Here is a 23,666-nt window from a genome sequence, read left to right as displayed (position 1 = left end):
CTTTCAAGCAAGAGGTAACAGTTGCTTATCTCTATCTGGTCATGTGGGTTGGGCGTTGTCTACCTCATAATGAATCAAGACTTTGTGAAATCTTCAAGAAACAAATGGAAGGAGATGTTCCTGTTTAGGGGTAAAGCAATGGATTGGTGCTGTACATTGAGGGTTCTTCACTAAGGTACACCCTGGGCTCTTCATTAAGGAGGCAAGCGAATAGCGGGTTTGCCTTAAGAACAGAGGGCACAACTAGGGTGACCAGATGTCCCGATTTTATAGGGACAGTCCTGATTTTTGGGTCTTTTTCTTATATAGGCTCCTATTACCTCCCACCCCCTGTCCCGATTTTTCACATTTGCTGTCTGGTCACCCTAGGCATAGCCAAGCCTAGCTGTAAAAAGCTGGCGGGACGTTGGGTGAGCATTGCTCTGTAAGAAATAAAACTATCTAGTTAAGTAAGTCTAGGATCTAGAACACGTGTTAGTTGTATTTTAAATGTAATCATTTGTGTCTAATACTTTCTATCACTTGACTCTTTGTACTTCATTAAATAAACTTATATTTCTTTTCACTATACTTATGGCCAAGTGCTAAATGTTAAGCAAAGTGGTGGTCTGAGATGAAACTGGCAAGTCTGGGATGCACTGCACCTTTTGGAAGCAGTGAATCTGTGAACACTGTAAGTGTCCACACTGAGGGCACGTGGCAGCAAGGGAGCTCAGAGCCCTGGGGACCCTGGGAAGCATCACAGCAAGCTCAGAGCTTCAAAAAAAAAAGTGTTCAGAGTTTCCAGTTGGGCTCATGTTCATTCTTATTTTACCTGGCTGGTGGTTGGAGCTTAGGCTAAAGGAGAGAACTTTTTAAAAAGTTGTCAGAACTCTTTTAAGCGTGGAAACGTCTCAGTGGCTGGAGAAGGTTGGATGGAGGAGAAGAGTTGGTGGTGGTGGTTTGTTTTGATTCATCCATATTGAAATATTCCCTGTGTAAGGCTGGCCTGCATCAGTGCCCTGCATGGCTCATCTGCCACAGAAGATTAGCTCAGGGGGAGCATATTCACTTTGTGTGTTTGGCTCTTCCAAATAAGTTGTTTAACTTATTGGGCCTGATTCTTCAGTGCTTTGCCCCCTGTGCAGTCATTCACACCTGTGCAAACGCTACCAGAGCAGAAGGTTAGTGTTTGACTCTCGTTTGCATTCCTATATGTGATACATGGGAATGATGTGAAACTCTCACTTGGTGCTGATGTAAATGATTGCACAAGATATGCTACCTGTGCACTCATTTCATCCACCACAGGGCAGTGAGAAGTGTTCAGCCATGTGGCTTAGGCTTCACTCTTCTCAGAGCTGAATAGTTCATGTGTGTGGAGGCCAGGAAATAATTAATAAGGATTAATAAGGAAATGGCTCATGCTTCTGGAACAAGAAGATCTAGTTAAGGAGCTTTAATGTTTTATCTGTCCTGCAGGAGGCTTCCTGCCAGGTAGGGTGAGAGTCATTGAGTTTAGTGTGTCCGTGTCCGTGTCCAAAAATGGTTGCTTGCAACAGGACAGGTGGGAGTTTGAGGACTGCAAGTGCTATCCCTGTTGCTGCAGTCAAGTGGGAAAACTTACACAACCACTAGATTTGTTATAATATTACAGATGTGCCCAAACCAAAGCCTTGCAGCAGAGCACCCCAAGATCAAAATCTAGGTCCGATTTTTGTCTCAGGCCCATTGCTGGAAGAGTCATGCCTGCTTCGCATTGGTGCTGTCTCTTTTCTTCCTCGCCCCACTCTCCTTGGCTTTCTGCAATGGCCGAGTGCCCTGCGGTGCAGCGGAAAGCAATCTGTGTTGCTGAATATTGATGGCATGAATGCTGCAAAGGAAGAGGGGGAACAGCGTTATCTGTGAACCTCAGTAACCTGTGTCATGTAAGGTCATTTTCAGACAAAGTAGGTTCCGAACCGGTGGCTAGTTGTTTGGCTTTAAATTAATTTTTAAAAACTGTGTATCTGTATTTTTTTTTAATAGCCAGCCCTGTGACGGAACTGCAGTTAAACAACTGCATGTGTGCCTTTGCCTAGCAACCATGCCTAGCAACGTCACAGCATCTCAGAGAACCCAGCATTAGGGACTGTGAGCTGCTGGCTGACAAGGAGCTGGTTAGAATGGTAATTTGTGATGAAAGATACTAGGGCCTCTCTTTATGAAGCACGCAAAGCCTTGTTTCTAGTTCCTTGACTTTCAGGCTTCCTTGAATGCCTGCAGACAGCTTTTCGACACTGTCCCTCAGCAGATGAGACAGGATGAGAACAGCCCAGGGGTTAGACCTTCGTGAAACGTTCCGTGGTGCTCTTTTAAAACAGGACCAAAATTTTGCAGGAGGGCTGTGTGCAAACCCCGAGGGTTGGTCATCTCGTCATTTTCTTCTGGTGGATTCCACAGAGTTTCTTCTCAGGCTTTAAAAACCCCTTGCCTCTGGATGAAAGCGCTTGTCTGTCTATTTAGATCTCTTTTGTTATCGGCTACCAGAAAACCTTTTATTAAGAGCATAGCATGCCCCCATGCTAAGAGAACTTTTTGCAGCCTGATGTGATTGTTCTGAAGAGAGAGAAATGTTAACGTTTTGGAATGCTGGACACCAGCCAGAGTGTCTCAGGCTTTGGCTACGCTCAAACGTTGCAGCGCTATAACGATATCCTGGTATAGGTAGAGTGGTACAACCCCCAGTGCAGATGCGATTATACCAATATAAAATTGCTCATACCAGCATATCTTATTCCCGCATGGGATGAGGAGTAAATGATACCAGAATAAGATTATATTATTCGTATATCTGCACCCAAGCTAGGGGCTGTACCTGTATAACTATATCGGTAAAAAATCACACCCCTAACCATCATATTTATGCTGGCATGAAAACAAGATGTGGACCAGGCTATAGCCAGAAAGGGGGAGAGCTTGATTCTCAGGGCCGGCTCCAGGCACCAGCCGAACAAGCTGGTGCTTGGGGCGGCGGATTCCAAGGGGTGGCATCCCGCCGAATCCTTTTTTTGCGCTTCCTTCCTCCGCCCTTGCAGGTTTTTTTCTTTTTGGTTTGCTGCTCCTGCCGCCCTGTAGGGGGCGGCGGCGCGGAGGAGGGGAGCTGCTGGGAGCGGTGCCAGGTCTGCAGCCAGCCCCGCACGCAGCCCGCGTCCTTCCCTGCCCGCCCCCCGGAGCGGCGCGGAGCCCTCCCGGCAGGCGGGGCCGCATGGCGAGCGCCCCGCTCAAGGAAGCCCCCGCCCCCCCCCAGCCGGGGTGTGCGTTCCACTGCCGGGGTCTGCGGGGCTGGGAGTCCCCCTGCACCCGTGCTCCCGCCGCCCCGCACGTATCTTTTTTGTTTTTTTTTTTCTTCCCTTCGCCGCTCTGGCCGAGCGGCAGGTCCCCCCCCCCCTCCACCCTTTGCTGCTCCGGCCCCGCGCAGGTTTTTTTTTTTTTCTTGGGGCAGCAAAAAAGCCAGAGCCGGCCCTGTTGATTCTGCCCTGCCTTGCACCTTGTGTTGTCATTTAAACCAGTGCAAAGTGGATGTAAAATGCTACTAGATCATAGGACAGGAAGGGACCTCGAGAGGTCACCTAGTCCAGTCCCCTGCACTCGTGGCAGGACTAAGTATTATCTAGCCCGTCCCTGACAGGTGTCTGTCCAACTTGCTCTTAAATATCCCTCCAATGATGGAAATTCCACAACCTCCCTAGGGAATTTATTCCCTGTGTGTGTGTTGCACAACCATTTGCACCAGTGCAAAGTGAGGGTACAGTATGCATAAAATGCTGCCAAAGGGGAAAGGGAGCATTCAAAACTTGCTTCCAGGGGTGTAAATAGCTGCACAAGGTGCAGGGCAATGGAGAATTGGGCCCGGGGGTGCATCTGCATAAGTTAACAGGCCAGGTCTACACTACAGACTTCTGCCAGCATACCTATGTCAGTCCAGGGTATAAAGAGGTGGGCTCCTCGACTGGCATAGCTATGCTGGCAGGAGTCCCTAGTGCCAATGCATCTATGCAAGCAAAGCTGCAGTTCTACTGGTATAGCTTATTTCACTTGTGGAGGGTGTTTTTACTGTGCTGGTATAGCTGTGTCCACAGTAGGAGCACTTTGCCGGTAAAGTATACCGGTATTTCTATCCTAGTAAAGCACTGCTGGTGTGGACGTAGTCATGGTCTCATCATTGCAGGCCTAATGCAGTGGTGATGTAGGGTCAAATTCTTCAAGGTGTGGAGTGCATTCTCAACTGCTGCTGCAGCTCCCTGGGGGACTGGGGCCAGTCTCTTAACTCTTGGACCCTATCTACGCTAGGAAAATAGGTGTATTTTAACACCTGCTAAGATCCCAATATAGACAAGGCAAGTTGGAATTCTCACACATCAGCTGGTCAGAGTAATCCCTAGGGTGGGAGCACCAGGTTTACCTCTCCCAATGAACATGTTAAAACTATGCCTTCTCCCCCCCCCACCCTTCTAATGGAGACAAGGCCTTGGATGCTTGTCCACAGGGATCGGAAGGTGTGAAACCTTTCACACTTCCCAGTGAACAACTTGGATTCTGCACCAGCGGAGCTGAGGGAACCTACAGTTCTGCAAATACTGCTTCTGTCTGTACTAGGTGTTGAGTGATATTTTAAAGCATGTTAGCTAATGTGCTAACATGCTTCTACCACTTGGCACCCAGGGTAGACAGGGTTTGACATCTTTAAAAATGTGTTAACTGGTCTTGGTCTGCTCTAGAGGGGAAGCCTAAGGATGCAGTCAGAGCAGCGGAGAGTCAGCTCTAGGACTAACATTTAAACCCTGTCTACACTAGTTGCTCTGTGGTGTTTAAAAATACGCTAATCAACACATCTTAGCGAACACATTTTAAAGGACCACTTGTATTCCCAGCTGAGACAAGCCCCTAGTGACTTGTGAAGATCAGTGTAAGAACCGATGATGCCCTGTTAGTGCAGCTACAGTTTGTACCTGACAGAGGGACTGAGCCTTCGGTATTGCAGTAGCAGGAGATGTAACCTGAACACTTGAGTAGTGTGGGTGTGGGGGGAAGCAAGGAGACCGAGCAAACCAACCTGGCTGGCTTGGCCTGTATAATGAAAGCCCTTTGCTGGCACAGAGCGCTGGGTGGCAGGTTTTGCAGCAGATGTGTGGATCTTAAAATGGGCATGGCTCCTGGCCAGATGAAAGCTCATCTCTCTTGCTCCTGCCTATCACATCTCCCTCTCTTGTCACCTATAGGGCAAGTGGGTTGAGTAGAGGAGGAAGGAGCTCCTGTGGTCTAGTCCTGTTTCTGCCCTGGGCTTTGTAAAGCAGCCTAGGGCCACTCATGTAACCTCTGAACCCTGTCTATAAATTGGGGTTAACACTTATCCACCTCTCAGGTGGCTGTTGGTGTTTCTATACTTATGGCTGTATAACGCTGTGAAAATGTAAAGTGCTAGTGAAGTTCTGAGTCTGATTAACCCTTTGGAAGTGGCGGAAAATTGCATCCATCCTCATAGGCAGTCATTTGACTGGAAGTTTGGAAAATATTCAAAGTACGAATGTATTTCAAACGCCTTCTCGGAGGCAGCAGCTGACTTTGATTGTCTTCTGGTTTTCAACTCCATGATGTTTCAGCTGAAATAGTTTATCATGAATCTTGGGCCAGCTTCTGCCTTAGCTTCCCCACATGCCCATGGTCCCTTTGCTGCTCCCACCGAATGCACTACCAAGGTGGAATTGATTGCAATATGATTTTCAAGAGAGAACCGCAACCCTGTTTTTGTTTTTTTTTCCCCCCTGCGATTCTCACCAAGGTTTGTGGGAGCAGAAACACATGGAAGTTAATTTTCAGAGGTGTTTGGGTGTCAAGCTGACCGGTTGTCAATCATCCCAGGCGTGCAAATGATCTTGTGGAGCAAGCACAGGCTTGGGGCACGTCTGCACTGTGGCAGTGGGGGCGGCCCGGGTTCCCCTGATTACACCCACTGGTGTTCAGGGCCCAGTGCAGACCTCTAGCATAAACCCAGCTGTGCCTTTAGATATGTGTGGTAATTGTTGCATTCAAAGGGAGGTGGCACAAACCTACGATTCGTATTAGTGCAGCTTACTGTGCTTCCAGGCTGGTGCAGTGATGTAAAGCACTGGATGTTCGTGGCTTGCTTTGCTTACGCTAGGGCCTGGCTCTGTTCGAAGTTGGGGTGAGCTGTGGTACATATGGCTTTGCTGACAGTTGCCAAGTATCCATAAACTCTGAGTCTTTGTTCCCTTCAATGTGAAAAGTTTCAGGGTGTTTTTTTTGTTTGTTTTTCGTTTTTTTTTCTCGCTGCATGCAGCATCGTTGGAGGTGGTAATGCTTCGTTACAGTCAGAGGAAGTTCTTCCTACAGTAGACAGGCCACACACAGCTTGCGTAGTGTGTTGCCTACCTGGCTGATATATACTCATTGCCTGTGCCCTAGGGTTAGGGCCTTTTTGTGGGCACCTTGCTGGCTAGCAGATATCTGCGAGTGTAAACATTCAGGAGGTCGTGTATGTGCAGCCAGGCGTGGTTGCTGAAAAGCAAGGTTCCCAAGGGAGGAAGATGTATCTAGCGCTCCTCATTGGCCTAGCTTTCAGGAGATGTAAGCCAGGCTTGTCACACTCAGCGATGCTGGAGACCAGCTAAGAAAAAGGATAGGGCAGAGAAGAACTGCAAACAAGAATGGGTTTCAGGAGATGGAGAGACATTGTTACAATCAAGTCCCCACCCACTTCTGGCTCTTGCATTAGCTCCCACCAAGCAAGGTTTTCTTGTCTGGCCAAGTTCAGACTAGTAGACAATCTCTCCTTGTGCAGAATTGGCAGAGACCATTTCTTTACCTTACGGTGCAGTTTTGCGCATGCGTGTGTTAGGAACCTCCCCAAATGACATGATCAATAGGGCCTCTGTTATCCACCACTGTGTTTTCAGGTGAAATGTAGAACTGAGTTCTGGTAAACACCCCAGGGCATCTTTTGTAATGGAGGGTGGGAAAGGGTAACCCTGGTGCCCTGCAATAGAACACCTGTGGCTGGCCCAAGTCGGCTAACTCAGGTTCACGGGGTTTGGGGCCCAGCTTGCACCCCAACGTCTACACTGCAGTGTTATAGCCCTGGGAGCCTGAGTCAGCTCACATAGGCCAGCCACAGGTGGTGTATTGCAGTGTAGACATACCACTAGTTTCCTGGCCAAATTCCCATTGTGGTGATTTTAGCCTGCTTCCTTACAGTCACCCTGCCACATCAACTCAATAAAGTCATCTTCATTGCATGCTTGTTTAGAGTGCAATATTCGTTGAGTTGGAAATTCACTGTATAAATATACAGGGAAATAAGTATTTATTTTCTACCTCAAAGAACAAGGATTTCCTAGTGTTTTCTTTTTCTTTCTTTCTTTCTTTCTTTCTTTCTTTCTTTCTTTCTTTCTTTCTTTCTTTCTTTCTTTCTTTCTTTCTTTCTTTCTTTCTTTCTTTCTTTCTTTCTACTTGCATTACTGAGTTTGCATAAGCAAAACTATTTTTTGAGCTGTCTTAGAAGTCAAACACACTCCTGTTGTATTCATCAAAATATTTTTATAATCCATAAACTTCTGCAGAGTTATCTCCTCCCAATCGGAGAGACTCATGGGTAGTTGGTTATTAGGGACCACTATGTTGATCCAAGCCTGGTCTACACTTCACAGTGAGGGTGACCTAAGGCAGCTTATGTTGACCTAATTATGTCAGTGTACACACTAGAGCCTTACTTCTGCCGATGTAAGCGCCCTGTTACACCAACATAATAATAGCACCTCCATGAGAGGTGTAGGGCTTATGCTAGTGTAGTTAGTGTGTAGACATTGTGCTACTTACTTTGGCTGTTGGCTGTCTTGTCAATTTCACAACAGGAGCCATGAAATTGACAAGAAAGCTGGGGAGCTAGAGCCCAGTTCCCCACAGCTCCTCTGTAGAGCTGGGTGGCTGGATCCCGCTCCCAGCGGGGAGTTGGATTGAGAAGCCCTGGTCGGCTTCCCCCCTGTTCCTAGAGAGGAAAGGGGAGGTGAGAAGCCCTGGGCAGCCTGCCAGGAGCCTGTGGGGCAGCCAGGCTCCCGGCAGTGAGCTGCCAGCAGAGCAGAGAGACTGGGCTCTCGGCTCCCCACATTGCCCCTCTTAGGCTGGTGGAAGGCCTCCTGGTGAAGACTGTGCACCGCCGACCCAAGGAGAGTAGTGTGGACATGCCTACTGCGGTGGCTGTAAGTCGACCTAATATAGGTTGATTTAAGTTTCTAGTGTAGACGTACCCCTAATTTCACCACCTGCCGAACAGAGGGCATAGAATTTCCCCAGGTTATTCTTAATGCTAATAGAGTTAATGAATATACTGCACATACCCTGTTTGTATAGTCATTATTAGAACAGCAGTGAAATTCTTGATAAAAGATCTACCAGATGCAGTTACGATCTTAACCCTGGAAGCAAAGCTCAGCTGTTCCCTTCCCACTCTGTTTATACTATGCCAACATTCACGTACGTATGGGCAGAAACTAACCTCGTTTTGATGTCTGTCCCCATAACCTGAGCAAGTCCTCTGCGTGCTGATAGGCTGTAGCACCGAATAACCCATGTGTAACGCTTATCCCTGTTTGAAGAAAGCTGGGCACAAGAACAGGCACAAGGGTGTTGTGCATTGTCATAGCAACAGTAGCTGAGGTTCTCTTATTTTGCATTGTGTGTCCTCTTGCAAAGGCTGTTCTGTTTGCTGCAATCAGCACAAAACCTTTTTATTTGGGTGATTGTTGTTATGTGTTGGGTGGAGGTTTCCCCCCCATGCCACCCAATATCTTCTCATCGGTATGCAGAGGTGAACATTCAGTCCTGTTTGTGTGTGTCATGTGCTCTGTGTGTGCGCACGCACACACACACACACACACACACACACACACACAGTGGAGGGAGGATTGTGAAATTGTTGCATTCTAAAAGTGGAATTGTAGGTTTTTCCCCCTGTAAGGGCCCAGTCTTGCAGGGTGCCAGCTGCCTCTGCTCTGCAATGGGTGGGAGACACGAGCACTCAGCACCTCACAGGATTTGCCCTTGGTTCTGCACACATGGAATGTTGCTCACTCCTAAAGTTCACATTCTGTTACTGAGATGCTCTTCTCTCCCTCTCATGATGTGTCTTATGGCCGTGCCTAGACTTAGGCAGCAGCTCAGCTCAGTGTCCCGTTGTGCAAGGTGCGGTACAAATGTGGTGAGACAGCCCCGGTCCTAAAGAGCCTACAGTGTAGAGACAAGACTGACAAAGAGATGGGGAGTTGAGGTACAGAGAGGTTAAGTGACTCACCCAACGTGTCACAGATGTAGCAGAGCTGGGAATAGACACTAGGTTTCTATAGTGCCACTCGTATTCCCTAACCACAAGGCCATCCATCCCTGTTCTCCTTGCTTATGATATTAATTAGCTTTGTACTTTCCATGTAGTGTATATTCCCTTCGTTTTTTATTTATTTTTCTTCCCCTAGATTTTGTATTCGTAGGACAAATTCTCATCTTTTAGAGATATGTCCTGTTTAATTTTCTTCTTGGCTCCATTGACACCACAAGCCTTTGCTTCAGCAGCATTAATGCAGGTAGAAGCACTCTTGCCTTTGAAACCCTCTGATGACCGATTCCCGTCGGAGGAAGATCTGTTTAGTCTTTCCAGAGTAGCTTGAGGCTTCTTTGAAGTCAAGCAGTGACTTGGGTGGGGGAATAGAATCTTGACAAAAGAACAAAGTGTCAAAGTATTTATCTGCTGGGCTTTGGGAGTTACAATATGTCAGAGAAATGTTGTTCTTATTTGATGTGATTTTATTTTTAGTTAGTTAATGTCTAGATTTCTTCAGTTCCCGGGTGCCTACAAGCATCTTCCCCCTTGAGTTCAGGTCTCCCTTGCATCTAATTCCACCCTGCCATTAGAGCAGCTGAGGGGCTGCACTGATTTACATCAATGAAAAATCAGCATAACAGAACTCCCAGTCCTCTCCAAAGAAGGCAGCAAATTCCAAGGCTTTGGACCCTCCATCTAGCCTGCTGCCAGCTTTCTCCTGTGGGTCTCAGGAGGGGACTGAAGATGATTCTGCTATTTCTAATGTGGCAGTATTAGTGCTGGGTCCCTGGATTTGATCTGACAGTCCAGAACTGACCTTTCCTAGTCTCTCTTCCTCAGGCCTGTCTGAGTGCCGTGATGATGCAGTAAAAAAAATCTGCCTGTTTGCTGCTTCTAATCTGCGCCAGCACAGAGGATACCAAATCCCCAGCAAGGAAGAACATTTGCCCAGGCCTGGTGAGCCACTACCAGTAGGGATCTGAGTTTTATCAGGCACTGTGCATGGGGACATAATGCTTACAAGGCAAAAGGGTGTCTGCAGCGTCCAGAGTTGCGGTCTGGAGCTGGTTGTTATGCATGTGCTGGTTCCGTCAGTGCTGTCTTCCTTCCATCTGTGAGAGTTGGAAGGACGTGGGCTTATCCCTTTTTCCAGCCTGCTGGACACGTGTTATCTTCCTTTCATAGGAAACACCATCGCCTCTCTGTGCCTGAGCAAAGAGTTGCCATTTGTGTAACTTACAAGTACCTGCCATACCCTGTCATGTTTCAGTGAGTCCATGCATCAGGGCGCACAACCAATGTGGATAGTTACAGATATAGGACTAAATTCTTGCTTACCTCAGTGTAACCATTGATTGCAGTGGAGTTACTCTGGGTTTATACCAGTTTGTCCGGGAGCAAAATTTGTCCTTTGGCCTGCTAATGATCCATCAGTTTAACATCTTAGTTACTCACTGAAATATTTTGCCTCCATTCAGTAAACTAAGAGGAGCTTTCTTCTTTAATTTCTTGCAATCTTTGGTTACGTCTCATTGAACCAATGGTCTGATCTTACTATGGTTATAACGTTTAGATTTGACTCACATTCCAGCTGTGCAAGGGTTTTTGGTGGTGGTTTTAAGAGAAGTTTTTACAGACATGTTTGGCTTTGCATGCAGTGGAACAGCCCAAAGCTTTGTCTTATTTGTAGTTTAGACGGAAGAGCCATTTTAGCACAGAAGATGGATGAAAGCCATTTTTCTTGTGCTTCACCGCAGATCACTCTTTACTTAGAAATAGGTCTAAGTAAATGTGCTGGTCCTCAAAGGCGTCAAGCTAGCAGCACTGGAGAGGGAAGTCTTCTGTAACTTTACGCTTGGGTAGCAAGAGTGAAAGCTAACTCCCCTTCCCACAGCCCTGACCTGCTGCTACTAGCCTGCCTCACTCCTTGTCCAACTAGCTTCATTCGTTGCATGGAAGAGTTCATTCAGCCTCCGGTTGCCTGCTGAATCCTTGGCTTCTGCGTTGTGACTGTCGGGAAGGGAGACCAATTAGTACCAACTGTGGTGGTGGTTGTTTTGTGTTTGTTGTTTTAGAAGCTGATATTTAAGGAATTTGTTGGAAACCCTCCATCCCTAAACTCACTTTGTAGAGATCATCAATACAGCCTCCTAGGATGATTTTCAGCCCATCCTCTGCAATGAATTCCACATGGGCTCCTCGCAGGCAGTCTCCTTTGCCTGAAATGGGGCTGGACTTTGGACTCATTGCAGGATTGGGGCAGTGCCCTGTTGGTAGAGCCTTGCAAATCTGCAGATATCTGTGGCCCAAGTTTGTGGATCACGGATCGGATGCGGATACAAATTTTGCAGGTCTCTACCTATTGGATTTGAACCAAGAGCTATCGCTGTTCCATTTTTTTTTTGAAAATTCACTTTTTTGTTCCTTGTGGGGAAGGATCTAAATTTCCAATGTATTTTTGATTAAAAACAAAAATCTCTCATTTACTTTCTTCTCCCCTCCTGCCCCTTTCCACTTCCTGTTCCAGGGGAAAAAAGAAAGGAGGGAGGAGGGGAGAAGTCTGTGGAAGAATTAAGAAGGAAACAATTTTTTTTCATTTCGTTTAAAATATTTTCCAGCAAATATGTTTTTTCAACCAGTTGTACTGACAGCCATCTAACTGTGTGCTGCGATTCAGATGCGTCACCTCATCCTGTGATACTTATTGCCTTTGTGTTTTCTGTCAATGGCCAGACCTTTTTCAGAATTGCTTTTCTAGGGCAAGAAAATGCTTCCGTCATGTAGGCAGAGTTCTGCTCTTGAAACTGGTGTTCATTAAAGCCACTCAGAAGCCTTTCTCTTTGTCTGCAGATGGGTCAATTTTATCTGCTTGTTTGTGTGCCTGAGAAGAGCCCAGTTTAATGCAAGGGACTCGATAGGATAATGAAATTACTGATGAATAGCTTGCTCTGGCAGTTACTTTCATAGCAGGCAGCGCTGCAAGGAATTAGTACTCTGGCAGAGAAATGCTGTCCCGACCCATTGGAGTGATGAAGAGATGAGCACCTGAACTCTTCACAGAACAACTGACCGTGAAACATTACAAACCTCATCAATTATTTGTTGTAAAATGGGGCTTATGCGCTCAAGCGTTCTGATTGGCTAATTGCGGACTGTGCGGCTATGGTGCAGCAGTCGCCGCGGGTGACACCATCAAACCAAACCGACTTCTCTCGAGGCAAGGGTTTTGGAGTGACTTAAAAAAAAAAAGCTTAAATAACAATCCTGGTTGTTGTAGTATATCTACAGTCAGGGACCCACTTGAGTGTGCAGAGTTAACCCACAGCAGCATTGTGTCGGCTTGGGGAATTGAGAATGGGCAAAGGAGCCTTTTGCTTCTTGGTCACTAGAGTAGATATGGTCTGGACAGGTAGAGATGGAGCATTCAAGTTCCTCCCCCTTATCTACAAGGCCTTGCATAATCTCAGCCCTGCCTAGGTCTCTGTGCCCCCCTGTTCTAACTCATTATGTTTTCCCCATTCATTATTATAATTTGTATTGTGGTAGCACCCAGGAGCCCCAGTCATGGACCCAACCCCATTTTGCTAGGTGCTGTACAAATACAGAACAAAAAGATAGTCTGTGTACCAGAGATCTTACAATCTGAGTAGTTGCATCTCTCTATCTCTCCTTCCAGCTCTTGACTTGATACCGTCTACCCGGTCGACGCCATATGTTCCATATCTGGACCATTCTCGTTGGCCAACCCTGCATTCCCTCCCCCTCCATCTCTGCAGGTTTCCTCCCTTGAACCTATGGCCTGTTTTGTGTTTTGTCTTATTTAAGCAATTTCCCATGGCTAGACTAATTCAGACTGAAAACAAAGGTGCAGTTTTTTAACAGTGTGGGTAATTAATCACTGGAACAATTTACCAAAGATTGTGGGGGACTATCTATCACTGGTAATTTTTAAATCAAATTTGGATGATGTTCTAAAACATCTGCTGTAGTCAAACAGGAATTATTTCAGGGAAGCTTTCTGGCCCATGTCATAGAGGAGGTCAGAGAGATGAAATCTAAAGTCTATCCATAAATTATAAGGCCAGAAAGATTGTGATCATCTAGTCTGACCTTCTGTGTAATACAGGCCATAGGACTTCACCTAGCAATTCTGATTTGAGCCCAATGACTTGTTGAACTAGACTAGAGCAGATCTTTTAGAAGGGCATCCAATATTGACTTAGTCTTCATCTGATGGAGGATCCCCTTCGTTCATGTGTAAACTATTCTAATGGTTACAATCAGGTATTCTGGCACTTGTGCCTTTTGATTCGCGACGATCAGAGACACTTATGGAGGAAGAAAACTCCAAAGTCTTATCAACCTCCATGAAATAATTTGGTTTCAGTTGAGGCTGAAGATGTGGTACATAAGAACGTAAGAGCATCCATACTGGGTCAGACCAAAGGTCCAGCTAGCCCAGTATCCTGTCTTCCAACAGTGGCCAGTGCCAGGTACCCCAGAGGGAATGAACTGAACAGGTAATCATCAAGTGATCCATCCCCTGCCACCCATTCCCAGCTTCTGGTGCAAGGGAGAGATCTTACTTTGCATAAACCCCTCATTCGTCCATCTTTATCAAACAATGGCAAATTATTGCCCTTTATCTTTTCATCTCCTGTGCCCTGAGTGTCTACTTGGGACGTCTTTAGAACTGAATTCTTCATCTGGCTATTGCATCAGTGTGCACGTGGGACAGGTCTCTCAGATAGTAGCAGTCTCTAAGAACACGGGTTCCATTCTCAAGGTCCTGGCAGTGCTAAGTGAGACAGCACGCGATGATGCTGAATGTGAGTGAAAGACAGATGGGGTGGATGGGAAGTAATGCCTCTCTGCAGAGTTCCCCCTGAGAGCTCAGTTAACATCTGGGAGAGCTGGTTTGATTTACAATATCGCTGCATCATGGAGCTAGTTTGAAAACTCTCACCGCCACAGGTGCTACGTTGTCAGTTCTGTTGGGCCTGGCACTGGAGTGTCACCCCTGGGATGCAGGCAAAGCCGTCTGCTCCCTGTGCAGAGACCGGTGGGTGCCGAGCATCGGAATGGCAATCTGCCCTTCAGTATATATTCTCCTCAGTGCTGCTGGACTTTAACAGTTCAATAGTAAATGGAATCTCTCTGCATTATTTATTACCAGGCTTTGCTTATGAGGCTATAAGCTAAGTTAAGGGCTACGGTAAGCTGAAAGTTGACTGAAAAGAGACTTAAATATGTGTATTGTGTATGTGCTCTGTGTGAGAATACATGTTGGCAGACGTCCTAGTCACACCAGGAAGCTAGCTTTCTATTTGTGTATATGTCTATATTGATTCCAGTGTGTTGTGTGTAAGAAAAATTAATTCTGGATAAACTATTCAAACCAAGAATCTGTGAAAAAAGCCAGCTTGGGAAAATTTTACCTCTTTTTAGTATTTACTTGTTTAATTTGACCCTCTCAACTAAAGTAACCTAAGAGTTTTTTGTGTTACTTTATAAGACCCTGATCCTTCAAAACCTGTGTGTGAGTGACTGAGAGTAGTAACATGAGTAGATCCAGTGAGTAAAGTTACTTGGTTTCAGTGCTGGCAGAATCTCGCCCTTCTTTGTACGTCCGAGTGGAACAAATATGTGAAAGTAAAATGTGCAGAGTAGTGGCTTTAGTTTTACTTTAGTATCATGTTTGAAGTTCACACATTTTATTGTCTAGTAAAGAACAATACCAGAGAAAAACATACAAGTGTAAATAACAACAGCTAAGGAAAATCAAAACATTAAACGCCTTCTGCAATAAGGAAAAAAGATGGCTATGTATCCTCCATAGATTATATTGCTGAGAGGCAATGCATATGATTTGATTTTTGTCCTTTTAAAAATTGTGCTGTTGCTGTACTTCAGTGTTGTTAAATTAGTTTTTGTTTCTGCTGAGACATTAAGTGCCTTAGCTCGTGTTATGAGAAACTGCCGAAATAAATTCTGCTTCCCCCCTTCTGCCATATAGTGGGCCAGATCCTTGGCTAGTCTAAATCAGCATAGTTAATAGTTACATTGATTCACACTGGCTGTGGATCTGGCCCAGTAAATTTAAGCCCTAAGAAGAGGCTGGAAGACCATAAAATGTTGGAAATTGCATTTTGCACTTCATGCACTGGCAATATCAGGTGTGACTCTGTCTATGATTTGAGTTTGATCTGACAGCTAGGAGAAGATTTGTAATGACAGTGTTGGGACATGTAGGTTGTCTGACTCAGCTATGCTGCCTAAACACTAAGATGGGGTGGGGGAGGAACCATATGCTGAAGAGTCAAGTTTATTGAAAAGGTGCTTCCAGCTGGGTTTGCCCCTCAATGTTTGTTTTAAAAAATAGTCAATTAAAAATCTTAACTTCTCTCTGGCTCTTTTCATTTTTAAATGTGATAAATGCTTTGTTCATTTGTTTTCAGTTGATACCTTCTGCAATGACGATAATTTGACAACCCTTAGTTTGAGTGTTATTAACACGGTTCAGAACATGGGAACCTAATGGGTCAGACCTGCCGTCCGTCTAGTCCAGAATACTGTCTCCAACAGTAGTTGGTACCAAATACTTCAGAGGAAGATGCAGTTATGGAATCATTTGTTTATGGGGAGGTTCTCTCCTAAGTTCTGTTAGAGTTTGGTTTATGCTGCGAAGCTTGGGTATTATCATTTAAAAAAAATAATTCTGTCTAATGTAACTCTGGCTGTTCTCTGTCCATTGAAATGGCCAGTCATATTTTGAAACCTGTTAAGCTCTTGGCTCCAATGCTAACTTGTGGAGTCAGTTCCATAGTGTGTGTGTGTGTGTGTGTGTGATTTTTATGTAGTATTTCTTTTTGACTTAAAATGTGCTTCTTTTTCATCCATGTTGGAGTCAAGGGAGCCGCTCCCTTAAGTTGGTATGATGAGGCATCACAGAATTAGGCTCAATGTTTGTTTGTAACCCAGTCGTTGCATCATTTTGCAGGTGCACAAAAGCCAGACCGTGAAACTGGCTGCTCTGTTTACGTTGTTTAGTGGACAAAATAAGCAAGAAGTAAATGGTGATAAGTAAAGGAGACTTTTCAGGTTCTTTCAATTTCAGCTGAGGGACCTAATACTAACTGAGGTTTCCCTGCACAGGTATGAATCCTGCCATCTACACTCAATTTTTTACTTAGTCCTTGCCCCAAAGAGATTAGAATCTATCTTTTCATTATCTAGAGCCTAGCACAATGCGGTCCTGCTCCTTGTCTGTCAGTGTTATCATAATAAAATTAAATACATTCCTTTAATAAGATGCATGTTTTAAATCTATGATTATCCTTATGACAGAACACTTTACAGAGTTCCAATACCAGCTGCCATTTTCAAGAATATGAGTGGAAGCAGCTCTTTTCTTGTTTATGTCCATCCAAATGTGTGTATGCTGATGGGATTCCTGCAGCTACAGTGCTATCATGAAGCTCTAGTCCATGAGCGGTAGTATTAGAAGTTGGAAATAGAGTACATAAATATTTACACTACCACATAGGGCTGGCTGGCAGATGACATCCAATCTGTTAGCTTTATCTATTTACCCTTTTTCATTCACTGTTGTGGCTCTTGAATTAGGAGTGACAACGTGTAAGAGGAAGTGCTTTAAAAATACTACCACCCTCCCCCCCCAATGCAACAATTTTTGGAAAGGATCTAATCCTTCCTGTTTCAGAGCTTAAACCAGCCTCTGTCTAATGGGGGTCAGGAGGAAATTTCCTGGTATAGGCTGCTCAATATCTGCAGGGTTTCTTGCGCCTTTCTCCGAATCATTTGACCCTGGCCACTGTCAGAGGCAGGGTATAGGCCTGGATGGGCCACTGGTCTGATCCACTCTGGCACGTCCTACGTTCCCATGTGTATTGCAAGGAGAGGAGTGAAGTCGCATTTAGAACCTGTGGGCTGGGGAAAGCAAGTCAGAACCATCACTGAAATATTGCTCTCCATTCGGAGTTCCTTTCATGGTGCATGGTTGCTCCTGACTCTCCCTGGCACGGGCTGCAGTGATGTTTGCTACATTAAGGAAAATGCAAGCAACTGGGTTAACAAATAGCAATTGTGTCTTACGTGGTTGTGCTCAGGCTTATGGAGTGGGTCTGATCATGTAGTTTTACTAGGCAGCAGTTGAACTCCAAATAGCTGCTCAGGCCATAGTGTATTTTGCAAGCAGACTCTAGATGTTACAAAACCTGGACAGCGTAGCTCTAGCTCAGATTCCGGATGCTGCAGGTGCTAAGGGCTGGTCCTGTATGCAGAATACAATGAAATTGGTTACTGCGTACATTACAATATTGTTATAAAACATGGCGTCTGCCTAAGTCTTCATGGTTATCACTGTGCTGTATTTCCTAGCGAGAGAGGGAATAGACCTCAGACCCTCTTTCTCCAAAAGCGCAGACTTAATCTGGGTTTAGCTAATGGCAAATCTATTAAGTGTAGGGTGTGTGTGACACAAAAGTTAAGTGATTGCAATGCCATCTAGTAGAGGGCACTGGGGAGCCCACACAGTCCATCAAGTTCATCCTGGTAGTTGGCACATTATAGAAGAACCATCATGGCTAAGCCTACTGCAACATCTGATCACCAGCACCCAAGGGAGCACTAGGTGGGAGAAGCCCCTGCTTTTCCCTGAGTTCAGGGACTTTCCTTTGCCCTTGCATGGGACATGTGCTCCTGTTTCCCCCGAAGGTTCAAGTTGGCATGAGAAAGTGTGGATTTCTGCTTGTGCACAGTGCTGGCAGGCACACTCAAGAAGGCCCATTGACAACACAGCCCTGAGGGCTCTCAAGGTATTAGTGTGGGTTTCACTAAAACATGCATTCCTCTGTATTTATTGATGCCCCAGGGCCAAAGGGATAAAGAGAATTGTTACCATAAGTCTTCAAAGGAGAAATGCAACATTTGATAGTCTTGTAACATAGACTTTAGATCAAGTCTTGGTGATCAAACCCAAAATGAACTAACTCAGACCGTAAACCAGATTATTGGGTATGAGTAAAACCTCTTGTGGTTCCTTGATCTATTTCCCATGTCTGCCAGCTGTTCTCATCAGTTTCCAACATAAAGACAGATCCTGGCTATTTCTGATGAAGGTGTATTGCCTTGTAGATTGTCAGCTCTTGAGAAATTAACTTTTGCTTCCAATAAGCAATTTTCTGTTAGCTGAGTCCATAAGAAGCATAAGCTCATCTTGGGCTGGAATCATGAATGTGGAATTATTTCAGTAGATTAGTTTGTTATAGAACCGTATCAGCTTTTTCTGTTGTCGTTTATTGTGTTTCTTCAGCTACTATCAGTTTGAGAGGATGTAGATTTTTGTAGCCATTTTTGTTTGTTCATGGCTTTAATCTCTGAGTTAGGGCCACCCTGGCATAACCAGATTGATTACATCTTGTTTGTCCTTCTGATGATCTTTTGAAGTGTTTGGAACACATGGTCTCTGACCTTGAATATGCTTAGTTAGCATAATAGTAGCATCAATAGTTTTTATACCAGCAACAATTATATAGCTACAACCTTCTTAATTTACCAATTTTCCCAAATTGTTCAGATGGCATTTACTCATGATTAATATTAAAAGTGTTCTGTAGAGAAAATTATGTATCCACACATTGCCTGCTGACTAACAGCCTGTCTGAAGGAAAGGGAATATGATCTAGAGGTTAGGGAGAGGAACTCAGAGTCAGGGCAACTTATGGATCTCCCGGTGTGGACTTATGCTCAGTTTGCAATTTGTAAAATGGATTAATGTCACCCGCTTTACAAAGGATCACGGGTATTCACCCCTGCCCAGAATACCAGCACCAGGTTTATGCATCACATAAGCCAAGTCCACAAACAAGTGCAATTTTAGAGTGCATGGGGATGAATTTTGCTCACAGGGGTTGCAAATGTGCTCTGTGATTGGTATTTGCAAAGCAAACCTAGCCACAAATGCTAGGTGCTGTAAAAATGCAAAGTTCTATTCTTTATCTTTGTTAATGAGTTATATGAATGGGTCAGATTTACTCTACCACTCTGGATTATAGGCCTATCCTAAATCTTACCGGTATTTGTAAAATAAACCCAGGACAAAAATATTCCCCTTCTGGTAAATCTGATTGACCGCTGCAGTTCCATAAAGATATGAGTTTTCATCTTGCAGGGACAGAACGGGTTCTACTAAGCGTTTTGGTTCCAAGGTAGGCCAATCGAATTATAAGTGGCTTTAATGAATGCTACTATCATTCTTTACCTGTGGCTGGTTGGCACTCGGAAGGGTGAATAACTTTACTGATTTGGAAAACAACAATGAGAAATCAAAGCCATAATTTCCAGTCTGTACAATTTCAGTTTGAAATCCTCAACAAACAGCATAAATAAGGGCAAACAAACTAGCATCCATGGAAGAAGCCAGACTTGCTTTGTAGAGCTCAGCAATCTCAACAAGCAGTGATCAGTGAAACTCAACTTGATCACAGGATAAGAAGGTAGCACAGCTTTTGTTTTGCACTGTGTTTCCCTGCAAAAGGTAGGGTTGCCAACTGCCTAATCGCACAAACCCAAATTCCCTTGCTGAGGCTGGAATTCAGCTCTGATGTAAACAGGAGCAATTCCACTAACGCCGGCAGGAGTTGTACCTCTTCATAGCAGGGGTGAATTTGCCTCCTGGGCTTGTCTTCGCTGCAGCAGTTAGGTTTAGTGAGAGCGACCCCAGGACAGTGGTTGAGTTGCAAATCAAGCTGCTGCATCTCTGCATTTCTAGCTGGAGCATCAGCTACACTGGAGCTTCAGCCTGTGCCACCGAGGGGCCAGCTAGCTTGAGTTCAACGTATTAGAGACGTGGGGCGGGGGAGAAGGGGGCAAAACTCAAGTTCTACCTCAAACTAGCATTACAGTGCTGACAAGTTCCGTGTTTCAGGAATCCAGCCTGCAAGGTTTAAAATAACCCCGAAGGGAAAGTGAAGTAGACTAAGGAGAATTTCCATGTCTCTTAACCTTTGTTTCCTCATACATTGGCCGAGGTTTCTAGGCATGAATGTTATAATACTAATAATCAAAATCACCTTTATACCTGGCCTACTCTAGGGCATGTCTACACTACAGTTGCTGCGGCTGTGCCGCTGTAGCACTGTAGTGTAGACACTTCAGTCATCAACTGAAGGATTTTTTCCATTGATATAAGTAATCACCCCAACCCCTCCACCCACTCACACCCTGTGGTGCCCCAGTGACAGGAGATAGGGTTGAAAGAAAAATTCTTCTGTTGACCTACCCGTCTGTCCGGAGGGGTTACGTTGACTTAACTGTGGCACTCAAGAATGTGAATTTTTCTCCCCCAGAATGATGTAGCTAGCTTGAGCTAAATTTAAGTGTAGCCCAGGCCTCAATAAGTGCAAAACAAATCTGCCTCGTGATGATTCAGGCTTGTTTTATGATCTCTATGTGATGAGTGCAGCTCTAACAGTGCAAGTGTATTTCCAACCTGAACAAAAATCAAGTTTTTGAAAATGAGCAACCTACACATTGGCTCTGCTAAGAGGAAATCTGTATTAACGGTGGTGTTAGTGTAGAATTATAAGGTCTGTTACAATAACATGTTTATCTTTTCTCTCGCCAGCCCAGAACTGCAGCTACGTCTTTCAAGGCCCAAACGGGACGATACAAAGTCCAGGATTTCCGTATGGATATCCAAATTATGCAAACTGCACGTGGACAATCACTGCTGAGGAGCAGAACAGAATACAGCTCGTGTTCCAGTCCTTCGCCTTAGAGGAAGATTTTGATGTATTATCAGTCTATGATGGATTGCCTCAGCAGGGCAATCTGAGAACAAGGTACAGTGTGCGCTATAACAATTGGTGGCGTTTATAAGCGTGTTCAAGATTTCTGCCACTGGGATTAAAATACTTAGGTTGGAGGCTTGCACTGAATCAGCAGCTTATTTGTGAGAGAGATTCTCTTAGCTGTTTTGATTTCTTATGTTTGATAAGATCCTAAATACTGCTGAGAGTGCCTGACAAACATGGCTTATCAATATAGCCTAGACATCTGGGAGAATTTAATTTAGAAAATGGAGCTAGAAGAGAGGAGGTCTGACATGAGGCAGATTTTTTCCCTTAAACCCAAAGCTTTACTATCGTAGAGAGACACAGGGCAGCCTTGTGGTTAAGGCACTGGACCAGGACTCAGGAGAGCTGGGGTTAATTCCCGGCTGTGCTAGATTCCCTGTGTGACTTTGGATAAATCACTTAAGCTCTCTGCCTCAGTTTCCCCCCTCTGTACACTGAGGATAATAGTCCATTGATTCTGTAATGTCTATTTAAATTGTAAACATTTTTGGGGTGAGAACTGTCACAGATAATGTGTTTGTACGATGCCTAGTGCAATGGCGCTTTTGTCTCAGTTGAGACGGTGACGTGCTGGCATAATATTATGAATAATATGTTCAATAGAGATGCTGATAATTAAAAATGCATGTGTGAGAGAGAGAGAGACAGACATGTTGACTGAACTTTATGATTCAGAGACAAGACTCTAGAATTACTCCTAGTTTGTTGATTCTGATGATAAGTTCAAAGGCTTCTTATTTCAGGTTTTAACCAATAAAACTGGATTTTGGTGTTGGCATTGCACAGTGAATTCGGTGACATGAAGTGGCTGCTTTGTGTAGAACTTGGACAAAGGGCTGTGATCTTGGGTGGGAGGGTGCTCAAAGATTTTGTTTTTATTTCATTTTAAGCCACTTGTTCACTGTGACTGAGGACTTGTCCTCTTGGTGTCTCAACTAACTCACCTGGAAAATCTGGGTCAGAGAAGCAGGAACATTAAAGAAAACACTCTGTTGTATATAGTGGAGTTCAGGTGGGTGGATAAATTATGTCTTCACCTTGCAGCTATGCTAGAGAATTGTCTTGATTATGGGATTTCATCATTTTATCAGTGTTGATAAATGCAAAGTAATGCACATTGGAAAACATAATCCCAACTATACATATAAAATGATGGGGTCTAAATTAGCTGATACCACGCAAGAGATCTTAGAGTCATTGTGGATAGTTCTCTGAAAACATCCACTCAATGTGCAGCGGCAGTCAAAAAAGCAAACAGAATGTGGGGAATCATTAAGAAAGGGATAGATAAGACTGAAAATATCATATTGCTTCTATATAAATCCATGGTACACCCACATCTTGAATACTGCATGCAGATGTGGTCACCCCATCTCAAAAATATATATATTGGACTTGGAAAAGATTCAGAAAAAGGCAACTTGTGGAACTCCTTGCCAGAGGATGTTGTGAAGGCCAAAACTATAACAGGGTTAAAAAAAGAACTAGATACATTAATAGAGGCTAGGTCCATCAATGGCTATTAGCCAGGATGGGCAGGGATGGTGTCCCTAGCCCAGGGGTGGGCAAACCACGGCCCACGGGCCGGATCCGGCCCCTCAGGGCTTTGGATCCAGCCCGTGGGATTGCCCCCCGTGGTGTTGCAGGCCCCACACCGGTCTCAGAAGCGGCCGGCACCACTTCTCTGCAGCCCCCCAGGGGCGGGGGGGCAGAGGGCTCCATGTGTTGCTCTTGCCGCCAGGCACTGCCTCCCGCAGCTCCCATTGGTTGGGAACGGGGAACCATGGCCAATGGGAGCTTTGGAGGAGGTACCTGGAGGTGCGGCAAGGGCAGCGCATGTGGAGCCCTCCACCCCCCCTTCCCCCAGGGGCCACAGCGCTTTCCGGAACGGCGCAGCGTGGGGCCAGGGCAGGCGTGCAGGGAGCCTGCCCTGGCCCCGGTTCGCACCGCTGCCACCCCAGAGCCGCTTTAGGTAAGTGGCACGGGCCGGAGCCCGAACCCCTCCTGCACCCCGCCCCCCAACTCCCTGGCCTAAGCCCTCTGCCTGCACCTCTCACCCCTCCTGCACCCCACCCCCTGCCCTGGGCCCCCTCTCGCACTCGGCACCCCTCCTGCACGCCAACCCCCTTCCGAGCTCCCTCATATGCCCTGCACCCCTCCTCTGCCCCAATCCCTTGCCCTGAGCCCCTTCCTGCACACCACACCCCCTCCCACATCCCATACTCCCTCTTGCACCCCAACCCCCGCCCCGGCCCTGCATACAATTTCCCCACCCAGATGTGGCCCTCGGCCCAAAAAGTTTGCCCACCCCTGCCCTAGCCTCTGTTTGCCAGAAGCTGGGAATGGGTGACAGGGGATGGATCACTTGATGATTCCTTGTTCTGTTCATTCCCTCTGGGCACCTGGCATTGGCCACTGTCAGAAGACAGGATACTGGG

At 45.6% G+C, this 23,666-nt stretch overlaps 1 protein-coding gene across 1 annotated transcript in view; it reads left to right on the top strand.

The window, feature by feature from the left end:
* Positions 1–23,666, top strand: part of CSMD2 (CUB and Sushi multiple domains 2) — a 542,149-nt gene that overhangs the window by 26,237 nt on the left and 492,246 nt on the right. Inside the window, exon 3 of the mRNA XM_044997694.1 lies at positions 20,997–21,213. Coding sequence (XP_044853629.1) covers positions 20,997–21,213 — 217 coding nt within the window. The remainder of the gene's footprint in view (positions 1–20,996; positions 21,214–23,666) is intronic.

The sequence above is a fragment of the Mauremys mutica genome, chromosome 23 (assembly GCF_020497125.1).
Source record: "Mauremys mutica isolate MM-2020 ecotype Southern chromosome 23, ASM2049712v1, whole genome shotgun sequence".
Lineage (NCBI taxonomy): Eukaryota > Metazoa > Chordata > Testudines > Geoemydidae > Mauremys > Mauremys mutica.
The sequence above is the reverse complement of the archived record's forward strand: the minus strand, read 5'-3'. Positions and strand labels throughout refer to the sequence as shown.